This window comes from Carcharodon carcharias, chromosome 6 (genome assembly GCF_017639515.1).
Source record: "Carcharodon carcharias isolate sCarCar2 chromosome 6, sCarCar2.pri, whole genome shotgun sequence".
NCBI lineage: Eukaryota > Metazoa > Chordata > Chondrichthyes > Lamniformes > Lamnidae > Carcharodon > Carcharodon carcharias.
The window spans coordinates 109,953,860-109,977,748 of record NC_054472.1 but is presented as its reverse complement, the minus strand read 5'-3'; the positions used below and the strand labels follow the sequence as shown (position 1 = coordinate 109,977,748).

The window sequence follows — 23,889 nt, the reverse complement described above, 5'->3', positions numbered from 1 at the left end:
TGCGAATCCCTGATACATCCTGTCCCTTCTTATGTCAGTTCTTGATACAGCCTGTCTTTACTTATGTCAATCTCCAATACAGCCTGTCTTTACCCGTGTCAATCTCTGATACAGCCAGTCGACACCTATGTCAATCTTTGATACAGCCTGTCGTTACTTATGTTAATCTCTGACAGCCTGTCTTTACTTATGTCAATCTCTGGGACAGCCTTTACTAATGTCAATCTCAAGTACAACCTTTTTTTACCCGTGTGAATCTCTGAAACTTCCTGTCTTTACCCATGTCAATCTCTGCAACAGCCTCTCTTTACTTATGTCAATCTCTTTCACAGTCTGTCTGTATCCGTGTCAATCTCTGCTACAGCCTGTGTTTACTCTTGTCAATCTCTGATACTGCCTTTCTTTACCCATGTCAATCACCGATACAGCCTGTTTTACCTACATCAATCTCTGACACAGCCTGACTTTACCTATGTCAATCTCTGACAGCCTGTCTTTACTTACGTCAATCACTGACACAGCCTTTCTTTACTGTTGTCAATCTCTGATACAGCCTGTCATTACCTGTGTTGATCGCTGATCCAGCCTGCCTTTACTTATGTCAATATCCAATACAGCCTGTCTTTACTTATGTCAATCTTTGATACAGCCTGTCTTGACCTGTGTCAATCTCTGACAGCCTGTCTTTACTTATGTCAATCTCTGATACAGGCTGTCTTTACCCTGCGAATTCCTCAGACAGCCTGTCTTTACTTTTGTTAATCTCTGACAGCCTGTCTTTACTTATGTCAATCTCTGGTACAGCCTTTACTGATGTCAATCTCAAGTACAACCTTTTTTAACCCGTGTGAATCTCTGATACTTCCTGACTTTACCCATGTCAATCTCTGCAACAGCCTGTCTTTACTTATGTCAATCTCGGTCACAGTCTGTCTGTATCCATGTCAATCTCTGTTACAGCCTATGTTTACTCATGTCAATCTCTGATACAGCCTGTCTTTACCCATGTCAATCTCCGATACAGCCTGTTTTACCTACGTCAATCTCTGACACAGCCTGACTTTACCTATGTCAATCTCTGACAGCCTGTCTTTACTTATGTCAATCTCTGACACAGCCTTTCTTTACCCTTGTCAATCTCTGATACAGCCTGTCTTTACTTATGTCAATCTCTGATACAGCCTGTCTTTACTTATGTTAATCACTGACAGCCTGTCTTTACTTATGTCAATCTCTGGTACAGCCTTTACTGATATCAAGTTCAAGTACAACCTTTCTTTACCCGTGTGAATCTCTGATACTTGCTGTCTTTACCCATGTCAACCTCTGCAACAGCTGGTCTTTACTTATGTCAATCTCTGTCACAGTCTGTCTGTATCCGTGTCAATCTCTGCTACAGCCTGAGTTTACTCGTGTCAATCTCTGATACAGCCTGTCTTTACCCATGTCAATCTCCGATGCAGCCTGTTTTACCTAAGTCAATCTCTGACACAGCCTGACTTTACCTATGTCAATCTCTGACAGCCTGTCTTTACTTATGTCAATCTCTGACACAGCCTTTCTTTCCCCTTGTCAATCTCTGATGCAGCCTGTTGTTACCTATGTCAACCTCTGATACAGCCTGTCTTTATTTATGTCAATCTCTGACACAGCCTTTCTTTACCTGTGTTGATCTCTGACATAGCCTGTCTTTACTTGTATTATCTTGTACATGTGTTTATCTCTGAAACAGTCTGTCTTTACCCCTGTCAATACCTGACACAGTCTGTCTTTACATATGGCAATCTCTGATACAGCCTATCTTTACCTGTGTTGATCTCTGATCCAGCCTGTCTTTACTTATGTCAATATCCAATACAGCATGTCTTGACCTGTGTCAATCTCTGACAGCCTGTCTTTACTTATGTCAAACTCTGATATAACCTGTAGTTACCTATGTCAATAATCAATACAGCCTTTCTTTACTCGTGTCAATCTTTGACACAGCCTGACTTTACTTATGTCAATCTCTCGCAGCCAGTCTTTACTTATGTCAATCACTCACACAGCCTTTCTTTCCGCGTGTCGATTTCTGAAAAAGCCTGTCTTTACCCGTGTCGATCTCTGATACAGCCAGTCGACACCAATGTCAATCGCTGATACAGCCTGTCTTTACTTATGTTAATCTCTGACAGCCTGTCTTTACTTATGTCAATCTCTGGTACAGCCTTTACTGATGTCAATTTCAAGTACAACCTTTTTTTACCCGTGTGAATCTCTGATACTTCCTGTCTTTACCCATGTCAATCTCTGCAACAGCTGGTCTTTACTTATGTCAATCTCTGTCACAGTCTGTCTGTATCCGTGTCAATCTCTGCTACAGCCTGAGTTTACTCGTGTCAATCAATTTCTGATACAGTCTGTCTTTACTTGTGTCAATCTCTGATACAGCTGTCTTTTCTTATGTAATTCCATGATGTCGCCTGATACAGCCTGTCTTTTCTTATGTCAATCTCTGACACAGCCTGACTTTACCTATGTCAATCTCTGACAGCCTGTCTTTACTCATGTTAATCTCTGACACAGCCTTTCCTTACCCTTGTCAACCTCTGAAAAAGCCTGTCGTTACCCATGTCATCCTCTGATACAGCCTGTCTTTACTTATGTCAATCTCTGACACAGCTTGTCTTTACCCATGTTGTTCTCTGACATAGCCTGTTTTTACTTGTATTATCTGGTACATGTGTTTATCTCTTATACAGCCTGTCTTTACCCCTGACAATCTCTGACACAGCCTGTCTTTACATTTGTTAATCTCTGATACAGCCTGTATTTACCAGTGTCGATCTCTGATCCAGCCTGTCGTTACTTATGTCAATATCCAATACAGCCTGTCTTTACTTATGTCAGTCTCTGATACAGGCTGTCTTTAGCCGTGTCAATCTGTGACACAGCCTGACTTTACCTATGTCAATCTCTGACAGCCATTCTTTACTTATGTCAATCTATCACACAGCCTTTCTTTACCCGGGTCAATTTCTCATACAGCCTGTCTTTTCTTATGTCAATCTCTGACACAGACTGTCTTTACCCGTGTCAATCTCTGATATAAGCTTTCTTTACCCATGTCAATCTCTGCTACAGCCTGTCTTTGCCCTGCCAATCTCTGATACAGCCTCTCCTTACTTATATCAGTTCTTGATACAGCCTTTCTTAACTTATGTCAATCTCCAATACAGCCTTTCTTTACCTATGTCAATCACCGGTACAATGTGTCTTTACCCGTGTCAATCGCTGACACAGCCTGACTATACCTATGTCAATCTCTGACAGCCTGTCTCTATTTATGTCAATCTCTGACGCTGCCTTTCTTTACTCGTGGCAATCTCTGATACAGCCGGTTGACACCTATGTCAATCTCTGATACAGCCTGTCTTTACTTATGCCAATCTCTGACAGCCTGTCTTTACTTATGTCAATCTCTGATACAGCCTGTCTTTACCCTGCGAATCCCTGATACATCCTCTCCTTACTTATGTCAATTCTTGATACAGCCTGTCTTTACTTATGTCGATCTCCCATACAGCCTGTCTTTACCCGTGTCAATCTCGATACAGCCTGTTTTACCTACGTCAATCTCTGACACAGCCTTTCTTTACTTATGTCAATCTCTGATACAGCCTGTCTTGACCTGTGTCAATCTTTGACAGCCTGTCTTTACTTATGTCAAACTCTGATACAGCCTGTCGTTACCTATGTCAATAACCAATACAGCCTGTCTTTACTTGTGTCAATCTCTGACACAGCCTGACGTTACTTATGTCAATCTCTGACAGCCAGTCTTTACTTATGTCAATTGCTCACACAGCCTTTGTTTCCACGTGTCGATTTCTGATACCTCCTGTCTTTACCTGTGTCAATCTCTGATTCAGCCTGTCTTTACTTATGTAATTCTCTGATGTCGCCTGTGTTTACTTATGTCAATCTCTGATACAGCCTGTCTTTACCCATGTCAATCTCTGATATCGCCTGTCTTTACTTATGTGCATCTCTGGGACAGCTTGTCTTTACTCGTGACAATCTCTGATTCAGCCTGTCTTTACCCATGTCAATCTCTGATAGAGCCTGTCTTTACCTAAGTCAATCTCTGACACAGCCTGATTTTACCTATGTCAATCTCTGACAGCCTGTCTTTACTTATGCCAATCTCTGACACAGCCTTTCTTTACCCTTGTCAATCTCTGATACAGCCTGTCGTTACCTATGTCATCCTCTGACACAGCCTTTCTTTACCCGTGTCAATCTCTGATACAGCAGGTTGACACCTATGTCAATCTCTGATACAGCCTGTCTTTACTTATGCCAATCTCTGATTCAGCCTGTCTTTACTTATGTAATTCTCTGATGTCGCCTGTGTTTACTTATGTCAATCTCTGATACAGCCTGTCTTTACCCATGTCAATCTCTGATATCGCCTGTCTTTACTTATGTGCATCTCTGGGACAGCTTGTCTTTACTCGTGACAATCTCTGATTCAGCCTGTCTTTACCCATGTCAATCTCTGATAGAGCCTGTCTTTACCTACGTCAATCTCTGACACAGCCTGTCTTTACTTATGCCAATCTCTGACACAGCCTTTCTTTACCCTTGTCAATCTCTGATACAGCCTGTCGTTACCTATGTCATCCTCTGACACAACCTTTCTTTACCCGTGTCAATCTCTGATACAGCAGGTTGACACCTATGTCAATCTCTGATACAGCCTGTCTTTACTTATGCCAATCTCTGATAGCCTGTGTTTACTTCTGTCAATCTCTGATACAGCCTGTCTTTACCCTGCGAATCCCTGAGACAGCCTGTTTTTACTTTTGTTAATCTCTGACAGCCTGTCTTTAGTTATGTCAATCTCTGGTACAGCCTTTACTGATGTCAATCTCAAGTACAACCTTTATTTACCTGTGTGAATCTCTGATACTTCCTGTCTTTACCCATGTCAATCTCTGCAACAGCCTGTCTTTACTTATGTCAATCTCTGTCACAGTCTATCTGTATCCGTGTCAATCTCTGCTACAGCCTTTGTTTACTCGTGTCAATCTCTGATACAGCCTGTCTTTACCCATGACAATCTCCGATACAGCCTGTTTTACCTACATCAATCTCTGACACAACCTGACTTTACCTATGTCAATCTCTGACAGCCTGTCTTTACTTATGTCAGTCTCTGACACAGCCTTTCTTTTCCGTTGTCAATCTCTGATACAGCCTGTCGTTACCTATGTCAACCTCTGACACAGCCTGTCTTTACTTATGTCAATCTCTGATACAGCTATCTTTACCTGTGTTGATCTCTGATCCAGCCTGTCTTTACTTTTGTCAATATCCAATACAGCCTGTTTTTACTTATGTAATTCTCTGATGTCGCCTGTGTTTCCTTATGTCAACCACTGATACAGCCTGTCTTTTCTTATATCAATCTCTGATACAGCCTGTTTTCTCTTATGTCAATCTATGACACAATCTGTCTGTATCCGTGTCAGTCTCTGATACAGCCTGTCTTTACCCGTGTCAATCTCTGATATCGCCTGTCTTTACTTATGTGAATCTCTGGGACAGCTTGTCTTTACTCGTGTCAATCTCTGATACAGCCTGTCTTTACCTACTTCAATCTCTGACACAGCCTGGTTTTACCTACGTCAATCTCTGACACAGTCTTTCTTTACCTGTGTTGATCTCTGACATAGCCTGTCTTTACTTGTATTATCTTGTACATGTGTTTATCTCTGATACAGTCTGTCTTTAACCCTGTCAGTCCCTGACACAGCCTGTCTTTACATATGTCAATCTCTGATATAGCTATCTTTACCTGTTTTGATCTCTGATCCAGCCTGTCTTTACTTATGTCAATATCCAATACAGCCTGTCTTTACTTATGTCAATCTCTGATACAGCTTGTCTTTACCTATGTCAGTCTCTGATACAGCCTGTCATTACAAATGTCAAACTCTGATACAGCTTGTCTTTACTTATGTCAATCTCTGATATAGCCTGTCTTTACCTGTGTCAATCTGTGATACAGACTGTCCTTACCCATGTCAATCTCTGACACAGCCTGTCTTTACCCATGTCAATCTCTGATATAGCCTTTCTTTACATATGTCAATCTCTGACACAGCCTGTCTTTACCTGTGTTGATCGCTGACATTGCCTGTCTTTACTTGTATTATCTGCCACATATCTTTATCTCTGATACAGCCTGTCTTAGCCCTGTCAATCTCTGACACAGCCTGTCTTTACCTGTGTTGATCTCTGATCCAGCCTGTCTTTACTTATGTCAATATCTGATACAGCCTGTCTTTACTTATGTCAATCTCTGATACAGCCTGTCTTTACCCCTGTCATTCTCTGATGCTGCCGTTCTTTACATATGTGAATCTCCAACACAGCCTGTCTTTACCCCTGTCATTCTCTGATGCTGCCTTTCTTTACATATGTGAATCTCCAACACAGCCTGTCTTTACATATGTCAATCTCTGATACAGCCTGTCTTTACCTGTGTTGATCTCTGATCCAGCCTGTCTTTACTTATGTCAATATCTGATACAGCCTGTCTTTACTTATGACAATCTCTGATACAGCCTGTCTTTACCCCTGTCATTCTCTGATGCTGCCTTTCTTTACATATGTGAATCTCCAACACAGCCTGTCTTTACACCTGTCATTCTCTGATGCTGCCTTTCTTTACATATGTGAATCTCCAACACAGCCTGTCTTTACCCATGTCAATCTCTGATACAGCCTGTCTTTAAGTTTTCATTCTCTGCTATAGCCTGTTTTTACCCTGTCAATTTCTGATACAGCCTGTCCTTTACTTATGTCAATCTCTGATACAGCCTGTCTTTACTTATGTCAATCTCTGATACTGCCTGTCTTTACCTATGTCAATCTCTGATACAGCCTTTCTTTACCTGTGTTCATCTCTGATCCTGCCTGTCTTTACTTATGTCAATATTCGATACAGCCTGTCTTTACCCGTGTCAATCTCTGATACAGCCTGTCTTTACCCTTGTCATTCTCTGATACAGTCTGTTGTTACCTATGTCAACCTCTGATGCAGCCTATTTTTACTTATGTCAATCTCTGACACAGCCTGTCTTTACCTGTGTTGATCTCTGACATAGTCTGTCTTTACTTATATTATCTTGTACATGTGTTTATCTCTGAAACAGTCTGTCTTTACCCCTGTCAATCCCTGACACAGTCTGTCTTTACATATGTCAATCTCTGATACAGCCTATCTTTACCTGTGTTGATCTATGATCCAACCTGTCTTTACTTATGTCAATATCCAATACAGCCAGTCTTGACCTGTGTCAATCTCTGACAGCCTGTCTTTACTTATGCTAATCTCTGACAGCCTGTCCTTACTTATGTCAATTCTTGACACAGCCTATCTTTACCCATGTCAATCTCTGATACAGCCTGTCTTTACCCGTGTCAATCTATTATACAGCCTGTCGACACCTATGTCAATCGCTGATACAGCCTGTCTTTACTTTTGTTAATCTCTGACAGCCTGTCTTTACTTATGTCAATCTCTGGTACAGCCTTTACTGATGTCAATCTCAAGTACAACCTTTTTTTACCCATGTGAATCTCTGATACTTCCTGTGTTTACCCATGTCAATCTCTGCAACAGCCTGTCTTTACTTATGTCAATCTCTGTCACAGTCTGTCTGTATCCGTGTCAATCTCTGCTACAGCTTGTGTTTACTCATGTCAATCTCTGATACAGCCTGTCTTTACCCATGTCAATCTCCGATACAGCCTGTTTTACCTACGTCAATCTCTGACACAGCCTGACTTTACCTATGTCAATCTCTGACAGCCTGTCTTTACTTATGTCAATCTCTGACACAGACTTTCTTTACCCTTGTCAATCTCTGATACAGCCTGTCGTTACCTATGTCATCCTCTGACACAGCCTGTCTTTACTTATGTCAATCTCTGACACAGCCTGTCTATACCTGTGTTGGTCTCTGACATAGCCTGTCTTTACTTGTATTATCTTGTACATGTGTTTATCTCTGAAACAGTCTGTCTTTACCCCGTCAATCCCTGAGACAGCCTGTCTTTACATATGTCAATCTCTGATACAGCTATCTTTACCTGTGTTGATCTCTGATCCAGCCTGTCCTTACTTATGCCAATATCCAATACAGCCTGTCTTTACTGATGTCAATCTCTGATACAGCCTGTCTTGACCTGTGTCAATCTATGACAGCCTGTCTTTACTTATGTCAAACTCTGATACAGCCTGTCGTTACCTATGTCAATAACCAATTCAGCCTGTCTTTACTCGTGTCAATCTCTGACACAGCCTGACTTTACTTATGTCAATCTCTGACAGCCAGTCTTTACTTATGTCAATCGCTCACACATCCTTTGCTTCCACGTGTCGATTTCTGATAGCTCCTGTCTTTATCTGTGTCAATCTCTGATTCAGCCTGTCTTTACTTATGTAATTCTCTGATGTCGCCTGTGTTTACTTATGTCATTCTCTAATACAGCCTGTCTTTACCCATGTCAATCTCTGATATCGCCTGTCTTTACTTATGTGAATCTCTGGGACAGCTTGTCTTTACTCGTGTCAATCTCTGATACAGCCTGTTGTTCCCTATGTCAACCTCTGATACAGCCTATCTTTACTTATGTCAATCTCTGACACAGCCTGTCTTTACCTGCGTTGATCTCTGACATAGCCTGTCTTTACTTGTATTATCTTGTACATGTGTTTATCTCTGATACAGTCTGTCTTTACACCCTGTCAATCTCTGACACAGTCTGTCTTTACATATGTCAATCTCTGATACAGCCTTTCTTTACCTGTGTTGATCTCTGATCCAGCCTGTCTTTACTTATGTCAATATCCAATACAGCCTGTCTTTACTTATGTCAATCTCTGATACAGCCTGTCTTGACCTGTGTCAATCCCTGATACGGCCTGTCGGTACCTATGTCAATCTCTGTTACAGCTTGTCTTTACCTATGTCAATCTCTGATACAGCCTGTCATTACCTATGTCAATCTCTGATACAGCTTGTCTTTACTTATGTCAATCTCTGATATAGCCTGTCTTTACCCGTGTCACTCTCTGATACAGACTCTCATTACCCGTGTCAATCTCTGACACAGCCTGTCTTTACTTGTGTTGATCTCTGACATCGCCTGTCTTTACTTGTATTATCTGCTACATGTGTTTATCTCTGATACAGCCTGTCTTACGCCTGTCACTCTCTGACACAGCCTGTCTTTACATATGTCAATCTCTGATACAGCCTGTCTTTACCCCTGTCATTCTCTGACGCTGCCTTTCTTTACATATGTGAATCTCTGATACAGCCTGTCTTTACCCATGTCAATCTCTGATGCAGCCTGTCTTTACTTATGTCATTCTCTGACACAGCCTGTTTTTACCCGCGCCAATCTCTGACACAGCCTGCCTTTACCTATGTCAATCTCTGACAGCCTGTCTTTACTTATGTCAATTTCTGATACAGCATTTCTTTACCCGTGTCAATCTCTGATAAAGCCTGTCTTTATCCATGTTAAACTCTGATACTGCCTGACTTTCCTTATGTCAATCTCTGGTACAGCCTGAATTTCCCCATGTCATTCTCTGATACAGCTTGTCTTTACCTATGTCAATCTCTAATATAGCCTGTCTTTACTTCTGTCAATCTCTGATATAGCTTGTCTTTACCCGTGTCAATCTCTGGTACAGCCTGCCTTTACTTATCTCACTCTCTAACACAGCCTGTATTTACCTGTGTCAATCTCTGTTACAGCCTGTCTTTTCCTATGTGAATCTCTGCTACAGTCTGTCTTTTCTTATGTCAATCTCTGATACAGCCTGTCTTTACCACTGTCAATCTCTGATACAGCCTGTCTTTACCACTGTCAATATCTGATACAGCCTGTCTTTACCCCTGTCAATCTTTGATACATCCTGTCTTTACCCCTTTCAATCTTTGATACAGCCTGTCTTTGCATATGTCAATTTCTGATACAGCCTGTCTTTACCTGTGATCTCTGACATAACTTGTCTTTAGCTGTATTTTCTGGTATATGTGTGAATTTCTGATGGAGCCTGTCTTTAAATGTGTCTAGTGCTGTGGAAAAGTTTTTGAATTAACAGAGAAAGGGTAAGGGTGCAGGTGAAGAAAGATTTAGAAATCTAAAGGGAAAGCTTCATGCAACAGGACAGTGTAGCAGTGTGGGTAAGGACCACTAGAGTGGGTCACGAAGGGACAGTGAGCTTAACAAAAATTGGGCATTAGTGAATACAGTCATTACAGAGAATAGAAGCAAAAAATGAAATCAAAATTTCTCATCTGAATGCACAAAGCATCTGAAATAAGATAGTTGAGCTAGTGGCTTACGTGGAGGTAAATGGTTTAGTTTTAATTTTTTTTCTTTATTCTTTCATGGGACATGGGCATTGCTGGCAAGTCCAGCATTTGTTGCCTATCCTTAATTGCCCTTGAACTGAATGGCCTGCTAAGCCATTTCAGAGGGCAGTTAAGTGTCAACCACATTGCAGTGGGTCTGGAATCACAAGATTGGTAAGGATGGCAGGTTCCTCCATTAAAATTGTGAACTGAAAGGGTTTTTAACAACAATCAGTGACAGTTTCATGGTCACCATTACTTAGACTTTATATAAGAACATAAGAACAAGGAGCAGTAGGCCATTCAGCCCCTTGAGCCAGCTCTGCCATTTATTAAAATCATGGCTGATCTGATAGTAATCTCAAATCTGCATCCAATCTATCCCCAATAACCTATCACCCCCTTGCTTACCAAGAATCTAACTACCTCTGTCTTAAAAATAACCAAAGACTCTGCTTCCACCGCCTTTTCAGGAAGAGAGTTCCAAAGTCTCACGCCCCTTTGAGAGAAAAAAATTTCACCTCATCTCTGTTTTAAATAGGCGACTACTTATTTTTAAACAGTGGTCCTTAGTTCCAGATTCTCCTACATGTGGAAACATCCTTTCCACATCTACCCTCTCAAGTCCTCTCAGGATCTATATTCCAGATTTATTAATAGAATTTAAATTCCACCAGCTGCCATGGAACACACATCCCCAGACCATTAGCCCAGGTCTCTGGATTACTAACTAGTGCAGTGACATCGCCACTACACCACAATCACCCCAACCCCCCTAAAAATATAAATGCATCTGTTATCATGGTTTTATCTTGGAATTCTTTAGTTTCTTACTCTAGAAGAGATCTTTCTGGAGACAATGGTCTTTTGTTGAAACCACATTTATTTACAAAGATTAAACAAGAATGAGGCATAGCTGGAACTAATCTCTAATATGCTTCACATTCATCTTCTATCAGTGAGCGATATCACCATGACATAGCTCCTTATGCACATGCTCAGTAGCTATTATTAGTTAACCCTTTACATCTTCCCCAAGTTCACTTTTCCCACAAACTGTTAACCTCATGTACTGTTTACAGTTTCCAGCCAACTCCTACTCACCCCTCCAACCCCACTCCAAGTCACTTTCACCAAAAGTATCAATCTCCAACAGTGTTCTCTCACCGTCTCCTTGGAAGGCAAACATATTGGTAGAGTGGGATAGCAGCTTCTCATAGCAGCTGGCTCCTGTTCTGATGATCTGAGTGTAAAGATCAATCAGGGAAAAACTGATTCAAGAGAGAACCCTCCAGGAGTTGAATGGTTACGACCCTTTGAAAAGGAAAACAATGAACTGAAATTCTTTCATCTTCTTCTGTGGTGCACACTGGGGAAAGGTGAAATCACCAGCTTGACAAAATGAAGCACTTTCATCTCCTATGGAGAATTTTGCTGCTGTATCATTCACCGCTCCAGTGACGATAAGAGTCGCATTCAATATCTGAGCGAGGAGTGAATCTGGTAACTGAAAAGAAGAACGAACAACATCCTGAAGATACTGTTGGAGACAAGGAAAGGAGGACTTCCCTATTACTCTACTGGTAGTGAGGTATTGCTTCATGCTTGCTTCAGCGTTAGGCTGCTCCGCTGCAGATTTAGATGCTGCTGTTTTGCAATATGTTCACTTTCTTTTGTTGCACCATTTCTAAAGTGCAAATCTAACCCTGTGGCTAACCCTAATGCTGTGGACTGCTAATGGCTGGCTTTTTAGTTCAGCCTTTTCTTTTATGTAGTTAGACTAAGTTTTTCTAAGGTACTCTTCAGCTGTAGAATTCTGGGACTCTGCTTCTTGCCTGAAAGAAAGCTTGAGTGCCTCCATGGCTTGCTGGTGAGATCCAAGTGCGGGCTCTAGCTTAAATTTGTACGGATTAATAACCACTGAACTTCCACTATTGTTTTGATCCAAATTGGAATTAATATTTCATTCTGCCTGGATAGCTTTTTGCTGGCTGCTTGCAATTGTCATTGCATGTTGTTGGCGGGCTCAGTGGAATAAGCAGACAAATTCATCTCTTTTTACCTTCTTCAACAAAAGGATCATCCTCCTCAAAAGAGCCAGCAACTGCTTCATGGTCATTAGCTTTGGAGTCAAAAAGGGTAAAAAGGTCCAGGACCTCTTCTTCAACAGATCATCTGCCTCCGCAGCAGCTTCATTCTCTTGCATCCTTTCCTGGAAGAGCAAATTAAAGTCTAGAATATCATTTTGTGGGTGGTCACTGCTTTTCTTGGTGCATCCCGTTCCTGCTTCTTCTAACCTGTCCCCAAAGAGAAGTGAAAAGTCTGCAATATCCTCCTGTGGAGTTAAATAGAGGGCGGTTGCAGTGTCACTTTATTCAGCCATGAAGCTCTGTCAGATAACACTGAGACACCAGCTCCGGTGTCTAGCTTTAGTTTGGTCAGATGCCCATTTACGTCAATGTCAGACTCCAATACTGGTTTTGCTTTTCCTTTATTTCCCCTAGGAAGATGATTTCCTGGCTGTCAAAGTCTTGAATTTCTTGAGTGGAGGTTCCTTTAACAGATTGTTCCTTCTGTCTTGTAAGCACAGATTTCCTGGAACAGGAGGCCACTTTAACATGGCCTAACTTGCCACAGCCATGGCACTGCACATTTGGGCGGGCCCTTCTTCCCGCCTTGGTGGGGACATTGGAAAATGGTGGTAGGCGCCTGTTCAGGGTGTTTCCCTGGTTGCTGCCTTGCTATATTTTTGGTTTTACAAACAACAGATTGAACAACTTCATTGAGCTGTTCTTGGGAAATTTCCCTCACACCTCTGACAAAAGCCTTATTCTGCTTTCACTCTTCAGCCTGTTTGGCCAGTTGTATAGCTTTGCTTAAAGTTTAATCTTTCCAAGATTGTAAGAAGTCAGAGAGATTCTCAACTAAAACATCAATGACTCTTCTATCTCTGATCAGGTCGTCTTTTAGTGTTCCGTACTCACAATTTTCGGTTAGGCAGTACAATTCATTGATGAATGAGTCTATCCCTTCACTCTGTTTTGACTGCCCTGATTAAATTTCACCCTCTCAATGACAATACTTTTACAAAGACTCAAGTATGAGTCAAAGGCTCCGATGACATCGTCATAGGAAGCTGTCTCTTCGTTCACTCCACTATCTGGCCAGTATGTCATCTGCTATGCTCCCAACAGTGTATACAAAGTATTAACTTGATCTTTGATCTCTTTACTCACAAGGCCTGAGGCATGCAGTACTGGGTAAAATGCCTTCGCCAATTTTGCTATTGCTCAGCCTGTCTGGGGCTCTCTGGCCTTTGAAATGATTTGGGTAGGGGCAAAGTAGTAGCCATTTCTCACCCTGATTTGAAGTTGTCTTTTCCCACACTGTTTGTTTTGCCAATCACTAGGCTGCCCTGGTTATTTTGTTATTTCTGACGTGGTTGCTAGGTTGACCTAGAAGTCCCTCACGTGTTTCGTTGCACTGCTGCTGGGCTTCAATTTTCCTGCCATTTTCTACCCTCTGTGGGTGTAGTCACTGCTGCCACCATCCATTATCTTGGTTTTATCTCAGGATTTGTTAGCTTTTTACTCAGAAGAGATCATGCTGGAGACAATGGTCTTTTGTTGAAAATGCATTTATTTACAAACTAACTGCTTACAAAGGTTAAACGAGGGCAAGGCATAGCTGGATCTACTCTCTAAGGTGCTTCACACTTACCTTCTCTCAGCTGGTGACATCACCATAACTTAGCTCCTTACACAGATACTCAATAGCTATTATTAGAATTATTATTGTTAGAATTAGTCCTTTACTCTACAATGAACAATAGGAAACTTTTAAAATGTTCCACAAAAATAGAGTACATCAAGAAACAGAATCAGAAATAGAGAGTAACCTAGGGGCTAAAAAGAATGAGGAAATTAAGGTAATTAATATCAGCAGAGAAAATGTATTGAAGAAAATTTAAGGCACTAAAATCCAACTAACAACCAGGTCCTGATGGCCTACACCTAGGGTTCTTAAGAGAGATTGCTGTAGAGATAGTGGATGTGCTAGTTATGATTTTCCAAAATTCCTTACATTTGAGAATGGTCCCATCAGATTGTAAAGGAGAGTAAGAGGAAACAGGGCCAGTTAGCCTAATATCAGTGATTGGGAAAATGCTGGAATCTATTATTAAGGAGACCTTAACAATGCAATTAGAAAACTACTGTATGATTAGAACAATTCAACATGGTTTTACAAAAAGGAAACCCTGCTTGGCAGACTTATTGGAGTTTTATGAGGATGTAACTAATAGTTTAGATAAAGGGGAACCAGTAGATGTAGTATATCTGGATTTCCAAAAGGCATCTAATAAGGTGCCACACAAAAGATTAGTAGGCAAGATAAGGGCTCATGGAGTTGGGGGTAATATATTAGCATGGATCGATGATTGATTAATGGATAGAATGCAGAGAGTGGGCATAAATGGGACATTTTCGAGTTGGCAGGCTGTGATTCATGGGGTGCTGCAAGGATCAGTGCTGGGACCTCAGCTATTTACAATCTATATTAATGACTTAGATGAAGACCCTGAGAGTAACTCATCCAGGTTGCTGATGATACAAAGCTAGGTAGAAAGCTAAGCTGTGGGGAAGACACAGAGAGAGTGCAAAGAGAAATAGGCAAGTTAAGTGAGTGGGCAACAAAAGAGCAAATGGAGTATAATGTGAGGAAGTGTGAAGTTATTCACTTTGGTCACAAGAATAGAAAAGTGGAACACCTTTTTTAAAAGGTGTGAAACATGTAAATATTGATGTTCAGTGAGACTTGGGTGTACAAAGAATGCAGCAAGTTAGCATATAGGTACAGCTGGCAATTAGGAAGGCAAATGGCATGTTAGCCTTTATTGAAGAGGATTGGAGTACAGGAATAAAGAAGTCTTGCTAATACTGTACAGGGCTTTGGTGAGACCACACCTGACATAATGTGTGCAGTTTTGGTCTCCATATTTAAGGAAGGATATATTTGCATTGGAGGTGGTACAGCAAATGTTCACTAAATTGTTCCCTGGGAAGAGGGGGCTGTCTTGTGATGAACAGGTGAGTAAATTCGGCCTATATTCTTTGGAGTTTAGAAGAATGAGAAGTGATCTCATTTAAATGGACATGATTGTGAAAGGGTTGGATAGAATAGGTTCTGAGAGATGGTTTCCGCTCACCAGGGAACCTAAAACATGGGTGGGGGTGGAGGGTTTTGGGGGGTTAGTGGGGAACATTCTCAGGATAAGGGAACAATCATTTAGGATTGAGATGAGGAGAATTACTTCAATCATTGGGTTGTTAATTTTTGGAATTCTCTATCCCAGAGGATTGTGGATTCACCAACATTGAATATATTTAAGACCAGAATATACAGATTTTGGAGTCTCGGAATCAAGGGATATGGGGTCTGGGTGAGAAAGTGGAGTTGAAGCCCAAGATCAATCCCTGAATGTAATGAATGGTGGAGCAGGCTTGCCAGGCCATACGATTTACTCTTGCTCCTATTATGTTTTTGTGTTCTTGTGTCATTCTCTGACACAGCCTGTCTTTACCTGCATAAATGTCTGATACAAGCTTTCTTTATAAGTATCAATCTCTGATAAAACCTGTCTTTACCTGTGTCAACTCTGATACAGCCTGTGTGTGCCTGTGCCAATCTGATATGGCCTGTCCATACCTGTGTCAATCTCTGATACAGCTTGTCTTTAACTTTATCAATCTGGGACACAGCCTGTCTTTACTGTGTAAATCAGTGTGTAGTCTGTCTTTACCTGTGTCAATCTCTGTTACAGTCTATCTTTACTTGTATCAATCTTTAATCCAGTCTGTCTTTACCTGTATCAGTTTCTGAAATAGTCCTTTTTTTTACCTGTATCAGTCTCTGATACAACATGTGTTTATTATACTCTATTATAGACTGTCTGTACCCATTGTCAATCTCTGATATAGCCTGTCTTTCCTGTATCACTATCTGATAGTCTTTCTTTAGCTGTGACATTCTCTGATACCACCTGTCTTTGTCTGTATCAATCACTGATACAGCTTGTCTTTACCTGTATTGGTTCCTGATACAGCCTTTTTAAAAACCTGTATCATTTTTAAAATTCATTCATGGAATTTGGGCTTCACTGGCTGGGCCAGCATTTATTGCCCAACCCTAGTTGTCCTTGAGAAGGTGGTGGTGAGTTGCCTTCTTGAGCCGCTTCAGTCTGTGTGATGTAGGTACACTCACAGTGCTGTTAGGAAGGGTTTTGACCCAGTGACATTGAAGGAACAGCGATATATTTCCAAGTCAGGATGGTGAGTGACTTGGAGGAGAATTTCCAGGCGGTAGTGTTTCCTTCTTTCTGCTGTCCTTGTCCTTCTAGATGTTTGTGGTTGTGGGTTTGGAAGGTTCTGTCTAAGGAGCCTTGGTGAATTCCTGTAGTGCACCTTATGGATGGGACACACTACTGCTACTGTGCATCGGTGGTGGAGGGAGTGAATGTTTGTGTATGTAGTGCCAATCAAGCGGGCTGCTTTGTCCTGGATGGTGTCAAGCTTATTGAGTGTTGTTAGAACTGCACTTACCCAGGCAAGTGGGGAGTATTCCTTCACACTCCTGACTTGTGTCCTGTAGATGGTGGACAGGATTTGGGGAGTCAGGAGGTGAATTACCAGTCACAGGATTCCCAGCCTCTGACCTGCTCTTGCAGCCATAGTATTTATATGGCTAGTCCAGTTCAGTTTCTAGTCAATGGTAACTCCCATGGTATTGATAATGGGGGATTCAGTGATGGTAATGCTATTGAATGTCAAGGGATGATGGTTAGATTCTCTTTGTTGGAGATAGTCATTGCCTGGCCACTTGCATGGCACGAATGTAACCTTGCCACTTGTCAGCCCAAGTCTGGATATTGTACAGGTTTTGCTGCATTTGGACATGAAGGAAAGTCATTGATGAAGCAGCTGAAGATGGTTGGGCCGAGGACACTACCTTCAGGAACTCCTGTAGTGATGTCCTGGAGCTGATATTGCCGGTGGACAGCCTCTGTCAATTTCTGATACAGCCTGACTATACCTGTGTCAATCTCTGATACAGCCTATCTTTACCTGTATCAATCTCTAATTCAGACTGTCTTTGGATTTCATCAGTTTAAAATCCAGCCTGTCTTTATCTGTATCAGTTTCTGATATAGCCTTTCTTTATTTGTATCAGCCTGTATTTACATGTGTTGGATTCCCTATGACATGAAAAGAAATCCAGAACTTTATTCTTTTGCCATTTAAAAAAAATTGACTTTCTGCTGAACCAAAAAAGATGGCTTCAACAAGTCACATGGGCACAGAGTTGGCCTGTTGTTCTGGGAGCTACCATCAGGAGTTATAAGAACAAAAGAATTCCTTGCTCAGCCTGTGGAATCTCACATCTCATTATGCAGACCCCTTTTAATCAATAAAAGCAGAGGAAGTGCAGACAAACTGGCTCCCCAACCTGAACTGTTAAAAAAGAGGGAAATTGAAACTCGTTATATCAGAAGAGATGCGAATAGCTACCTTGTCTCTCTCCTAAGGAGGAACAAAAGTATTCTGGCCAGAATCACGGAAACTGATTGTTAAACTGCAATTAACCATTAATGGATCATATCACATGACCCAAGCCTCAGGCATCTTGGACACTTTTAACTTTTAACCCCACAAGCAGTCTGATGTTTACCATTCAACTGGTGAACTACCAAGAAGCAGACCTCCAGGCAGAACAACAACCTGCTCCTCGAAGCCTGTCTCTGCTGGAAGATTTCCTGCTGAACCAACCCAGTCTCTGTGTACCTACTTCATCATGCGGTATCAGCACCAATTGTAAAGTGAACTCTATAACTCCTGTCTTTAGCCAGCTGAACTTGAGCTCTTATGTGAAAGAATTCATCATTGGACTCTAACTCTGGACTCTGCAGATCACGTGAACTAATATTTATTTCTGCAGTTTTTGTACTGTTACTATCCATAGTTGCAAAATTCTTTTTTCTATCTCCCTCGTTACTGTGTATGTGTGTAGTGATAGGGAAGTTGCGAACACTCCTCCCCAAGGTTTTGAATGTGAAATAAACTAACCTTCTGAGTTAATCATAACACGAGTTTGCTGCAGGTTATTAGTAAATTGGATCACACAAAGTGAGGGTTTGGGAAAATATGTCACCGCATACGTTAAAAATAATTCAAAGCACCTTCTACTTATGGACAGGTGGTGAGAGGAAATCAGTACAGTTTGCCTGTCTCTCTTCTGTCTCTAACACGTGTCAATCTCTGAAACAGCCTGTCTTTACCCATGTTAATCGCTAATATAGCCTGTGTCAATATCTGATACAGTTTTTCTTTACCTATATCAATCTCTGATATCACCTGTCTGGACCTGTGTCATTCTCTGATACAGCCTGTCTTTACCTGTGTCAATCTGATACAGCCTGTCTTTATTTGTCAGTATCTGGTATGGTCTGCTTTTTTTCCTGTGAGGAAATATTGAAGGCAATTGTTAGAATATTTTACCTATACCCTACTCTCTGTTCCTCTGGATAATGATTTCTGTAAGAGTTGCCCAAACAGCAGCAGAGGGGTATTATAATGAAGGACAAAATTGATCATCAAGGGAACACTTGCTGTCATGTCTCTGCTGTGTGACTCGGTAAACAATCCATGGACCATACACATTTCCCTCCTCTGGGGAATATTTCACCTTTGATCTCCCCTGTTTGTTGATCCAATTAGTTTCCACATGGGAAATCAGGAAAACATTAGGTTTTTCACTTTCTGTTCTCAATGTGTAATATTTAAAAATCTTCGCCAGTAAAATGTAACTGGGGAACTATTTCAAGTAGTGATCTGAAATGAAATTGATTTTTTTAAAAGGAAAATCTATGGGACGTGTCCTAGAACTGATTATCTTCTCGATTTCTCCATTAGGTACACTGGAGCATTATATGGCAGGATAATTGGTCTCATAATGGTGTCGATTTTTGGTATCCAAACTGACAACCATGGAGCCTGGATAGATCCAGGCCTTTTTGCAGTGATTGGAGCTGCCTCATATTTCTGTGGTGTTTCCAGACTGACGATCTCCCTCACTGCCATCATGGTAAGAAATATTAATCAAAAAGCATCTTTAAATATAATGTTTGCCATTTGCTTTATTTTTGACTTTTACACTACTTGACACTTCTAGTCAGATATAGATACCTTAGACAACACCAACTATATTTCATGCTTCTTTGGTATTGGCTCAGATTTCCCTCTACTACTGCCTCTGATCTCTATCTGACTGTCTTGTTCTTGTGCACTGTCCTTATTCATGTTCTCCTTTATCTGTTGGCCAAAGCTTCTGACTTTGCTGCTGTCTTTGATCAGCTTCCTTGAAAAGACATTGTGACTTCTTTGCTCACTAGAGAATAGAACAGTTTCATAGCACACAGAATTCTGCAACTGCCCCAAAGCTATTCGCTGATTCATTCTCGGGCTGCAGACCAGAAGTGATAAGAAATCAACAGCTGAAAGGGGTGTGTGGCCAGATATAGACTGGCATGGCGAAGTGAGAGTAAGAGGGGGATATAGCACTAAATGTACAAAGGCAAAAGAAAGCAGTGAATCCGCTCCAGTTATTCAAGTTTCCCTTGGCCATCTGTGAGTAGGTGGACTGGCAACCAGTTGCCAACTTCTGACAATGTTGCTTTTGAGCTAACTGATTGTGACAACCTAACTTTTAATTCAACGTATTTGCCTCTGCAGCAGTGTGGATGAGGTGGGCAATTCAGCAGCTTGACGGATTTCAGGCACAAGACATGTCACATTGTACAAAGATTGATGCTCTAACATGCTGCATTGCCATACTAGTCAAGGTGAAAACTATAATGGTGAAATTGAACGCAATTTTTCGTGGCCCGTCCAACCTTACGGTTGGCAGACAGGCCGACCGGCCAAGTGGCCTTAACATTTTTCATGAAACCTCATCCAAGGGCAGGATGAAATCTCCGTTAGGAAATAAAATTAAAATAAATATCTGGGGACACATTTTTATGAGGTATGCTTTCAGGTGCTTGATTGTCCAGCATGGACATTTTTTCTGCTTTTTTCTACTTTATTTTATTATTTGCTGGTCTGCAGCTCTCTGAGGCAGCTGCCTGCCTTCAGGGAGCTCTCTTGTGGTGCTCACCCATGCCTGCCCCCTTGTCGCCTGCCTTCTTCTCGCCGCCACCCTGGCAGGCTGAGCTTTCCAGCACACGTTCCATGCTGACTGGTCATTAATTGGCCAACCAGTGTGAAATTACAGTTGGGGGCCGATTGCGGTCAGGGGCCAGTTTCCCAACTGCTCCCAGGACCGCCGATTGTGCATGCCTAACAAGGGAAAAATTCAGGCCTATATTTGGGACACAATTATTTTAATTTTATCCTATAAATCACACTCAATTATTCAAATACTGCCTGAAAAGAGGTATATTGTGGATGCTGGAAATCTAAAATAAAAATAGAAAATGTTGGAAATACCCAGCAGGTTATGGCAGCATCAGTGCAGAGAAACAGAGGTAACATTACTGGTCTGTGATCTTTCAACAGAACTTGGAAAAGTTAGAGATGTAATAGGTTTGGACAAAGGGTGGATTGGACAAGGACTAAAGGAAGGTCTGTAATGGGATGAAAGACGGGAGAGATTGAATGGCAGATGAGTTAGTCTTCCAGTGCCAAAGAGTCTGGGGTTGGAGCAAGAAAAGAAACAAAAAACAAAAGATGTGCCCAGAGCAGACATGGTGCCCAGCTGCCTGGAAAAAAAATGAAACAAGTAAAGGAAACAAAGTGGAGTACAGATTACGGTCTGAAATGACTCAACGTTGAGTCCGGAAAGCTGTAAAATGGCTGTAAAAGATGAGGTGCTGCTCCTCGAGCTTATGTTGAGTCTCACTGGAATGAGTGCAGCAGGCCAAGGACAGGAATGTCAGTGTGAGAGCAAGGTGGAGAATTAAAATGACAGGCCATCAGAAGAGCTCAGGGTCATGCTTGCGGATTGAATGGAGGTGTTTAGCAGAACCCTGCAATAATAATAGGTTTCATTCTTGTCAGAAAGAGTCAGAAAGCACTTCATCGCACAAAGGGTAGTGGAAATCCAGAACTCTTTCCACCAAAATCTGTTGAGGTTAGGTCAATTGAAAATGTCAAAAGTGAGGTTAATAGTAGGATATTAAGGTTTATGGAATCAACGTGATGGATGGAGTTAAGATATGGATCAGCTGTATCTGCCCTTATAGGTGCAGTGACCTGTTTCCTACCCATTGTTCTTTTCAGCTAACTGCTAAAGCCAGGGATCTTAAGTAGAGGTACTCTATCCTTTGTAAGAGACGTCCACCTCTGATTACTGCCTTCCTGTGCTGAGAATTGGAACTCAGGTGACTAGTTGCTTGAAACTACATCCCTCCAGGGAGCACCTCAATGGAGAAAACTAGAAAGAGACATCTAGGACTGGTCTTGATCAGCTTTCAAATGCTAAAGATGGCAATAGTCAGAGCAGCCTGAAGAAGTAAAATGGGGCAAGATATAAAATGGATAGTTGATGCAATTGAATGAGCAGCCCTGCTACCAGTTTAGGTTAAAATTACCCCTTAGGTGTCTGTCCTCAGTGAGGGGAGGGAAAAAAATCAATTTTATTTCAGATCACGACGTGAAATAGTTCCCCCTTTGTAAGGGGAGAAATGGTTCTTGATACAACAGAGCTGATTTGTAAATTTCTAATAGATCTGTGACAACATTTAATTCAATGTTTTGCAATTGGTCATGGATGTGGTTTCATCTCTTTTTCTCTCTGGCTTTCTATTTCTTCATCTCTCTTACTCTTTGCCTGAGAAACTTTCAAATCAATTTAAAAAAAGAATTTAAACTAGGATGAGGAAAGATTCTCTGGTGTAAATTTTCATCTTCGCTGCCCAGTTATCTAGTAGAGTAGATTGCCTATCTATTGTAGAAGTTGTCTGATTTTAATTCTATTGATTTCATTGGAATGAAAATTAGGTGGATTCTATGACAGCAAATGATCTGTCCTGCGGAGATGAAGAAAAGAAACCCCATTGTCCTTTTCTCCGATTTGTTCTCTAGCTTTCTTTCAGTCTCTCTGAGCACAATATGTTTATAGATAATTTGAACAAAACAAAATTTACACCAAGTATAGAATTATCAGATGTGTGTCATATTTGAATTTGATGTGTTTTCCCTCTCACGGAAAATCTCAATATAAACTTTACCTGAGTAATGTGTTCTCCCTCTTTGTCCACGTTCCAACAGCCCACATTGTCCTTACAATGTCACTGTTGGCAGAAAGTAGCAGGAAACTTCCTTATTGGCTGAGGAACCCCTAAACTGCTGGTTCACCAAATTTGAATAGCCCTGAAGCTTTCCCAGTGATGTTTTCAGCTTCACCACTAGGTGTCAGGATTTCCAAAGTTTTAGAATTTTGGCATACTTTTAAGATCTGAAAATGTTGCTGATAATATATCATGCATTGAAACAGTAACTATGTAGCAATGTGTCACTGACAGTAGTATTATCTCCTCCAACTTTTGAAAGCAAAGGTCTGAATTTTACTGCATGCGTCAGGTCTCTGGATTCGCCGTAAATAGCAAGCCTGAGCCCGCACTTGCTGGCAATGGGACCTGCTTGATAATTTTAAAACAGGTGGCCTCTTAATTGGCTGCCTGTGGGCCCACTTTCCAATTGCAGATTTTGAGCATGCTCTTGATGCTGTTGACCCAATCAAAGGGCCGGCATCTCTGAAGCCTCAGCATGTAGGAGGCATTCAGCGCTGGGCCAGGAAAATTAATAAAAATAAAATCCATGGAGCTGAGGGACAGAGGGGCTCCCCCTGCTGGGAGATTGTTAGGGTCATGGGGTCTGGCTACCGTGCCCATGGCCAGCCTGTTGGGCCTTTGCGCCTAGCCCTCCAGCTGCCTCAGGGAAGCTGCCTCGACTGGCAGCCTCAATACGTGACAGGGATCACGCCACCATTAGCAAAATGCTGACAGCACCGTAAAATGATTCCTAATTGGTCCTTTAGTTATGCTAATAGGCTGACCGTCTCCTTGAAGCTGCTCCTCAACTTTTTCTGCTGCTGGTAAAATGCCCTGGCAGTGGGTCCACATTTGAGAGATGACCCAGTACAGCTCCTTATGATTTTACAACCTGACCACACCCCTCCACCGCTCCCACCTCCCAGCTCACCTCCTGAGGACTGGTAAAGTGCTGGCATATGTCACATTGCAACAGCTGTGGAAGATCATTGCAAATATGTAGCTGTAGAACAGTGTAATTGGTTAAAGCTGTCGCTTATCACAACTGTCCTATATTAAAGGGGTATGGTCTAGTGTGTATTGACATTTTAAAATAGAGGAAGTAGTATTGTTATGATGGACAATGTAAATTACATT

At 41.6% G+C, this 23,889-nt stretch overlaps 1 protein-coding gene across 1 annotated transcript in view; it reads left to right on the top strand.

The window, feature by feature from the left end:
- The window catches only part of LOC121278820 (chloride channel protein C-like), a 320,150-nt gene that overhangs the window by 223,263 nt on the left and 72,998 nt on the right, over positions 1 to 23,889 (top strand). The window contains exon 11 of the mRNA XM_041189274.1: positions 19,394 to 19,565. Coding sequence (XP_041045208.1) covers positions 19,394 to 19,565 — 172 coding nt within the window. The remainder of the gene's footprint in view (positions 1 to 19,393; positions 19,566 to 23,889) is intronic.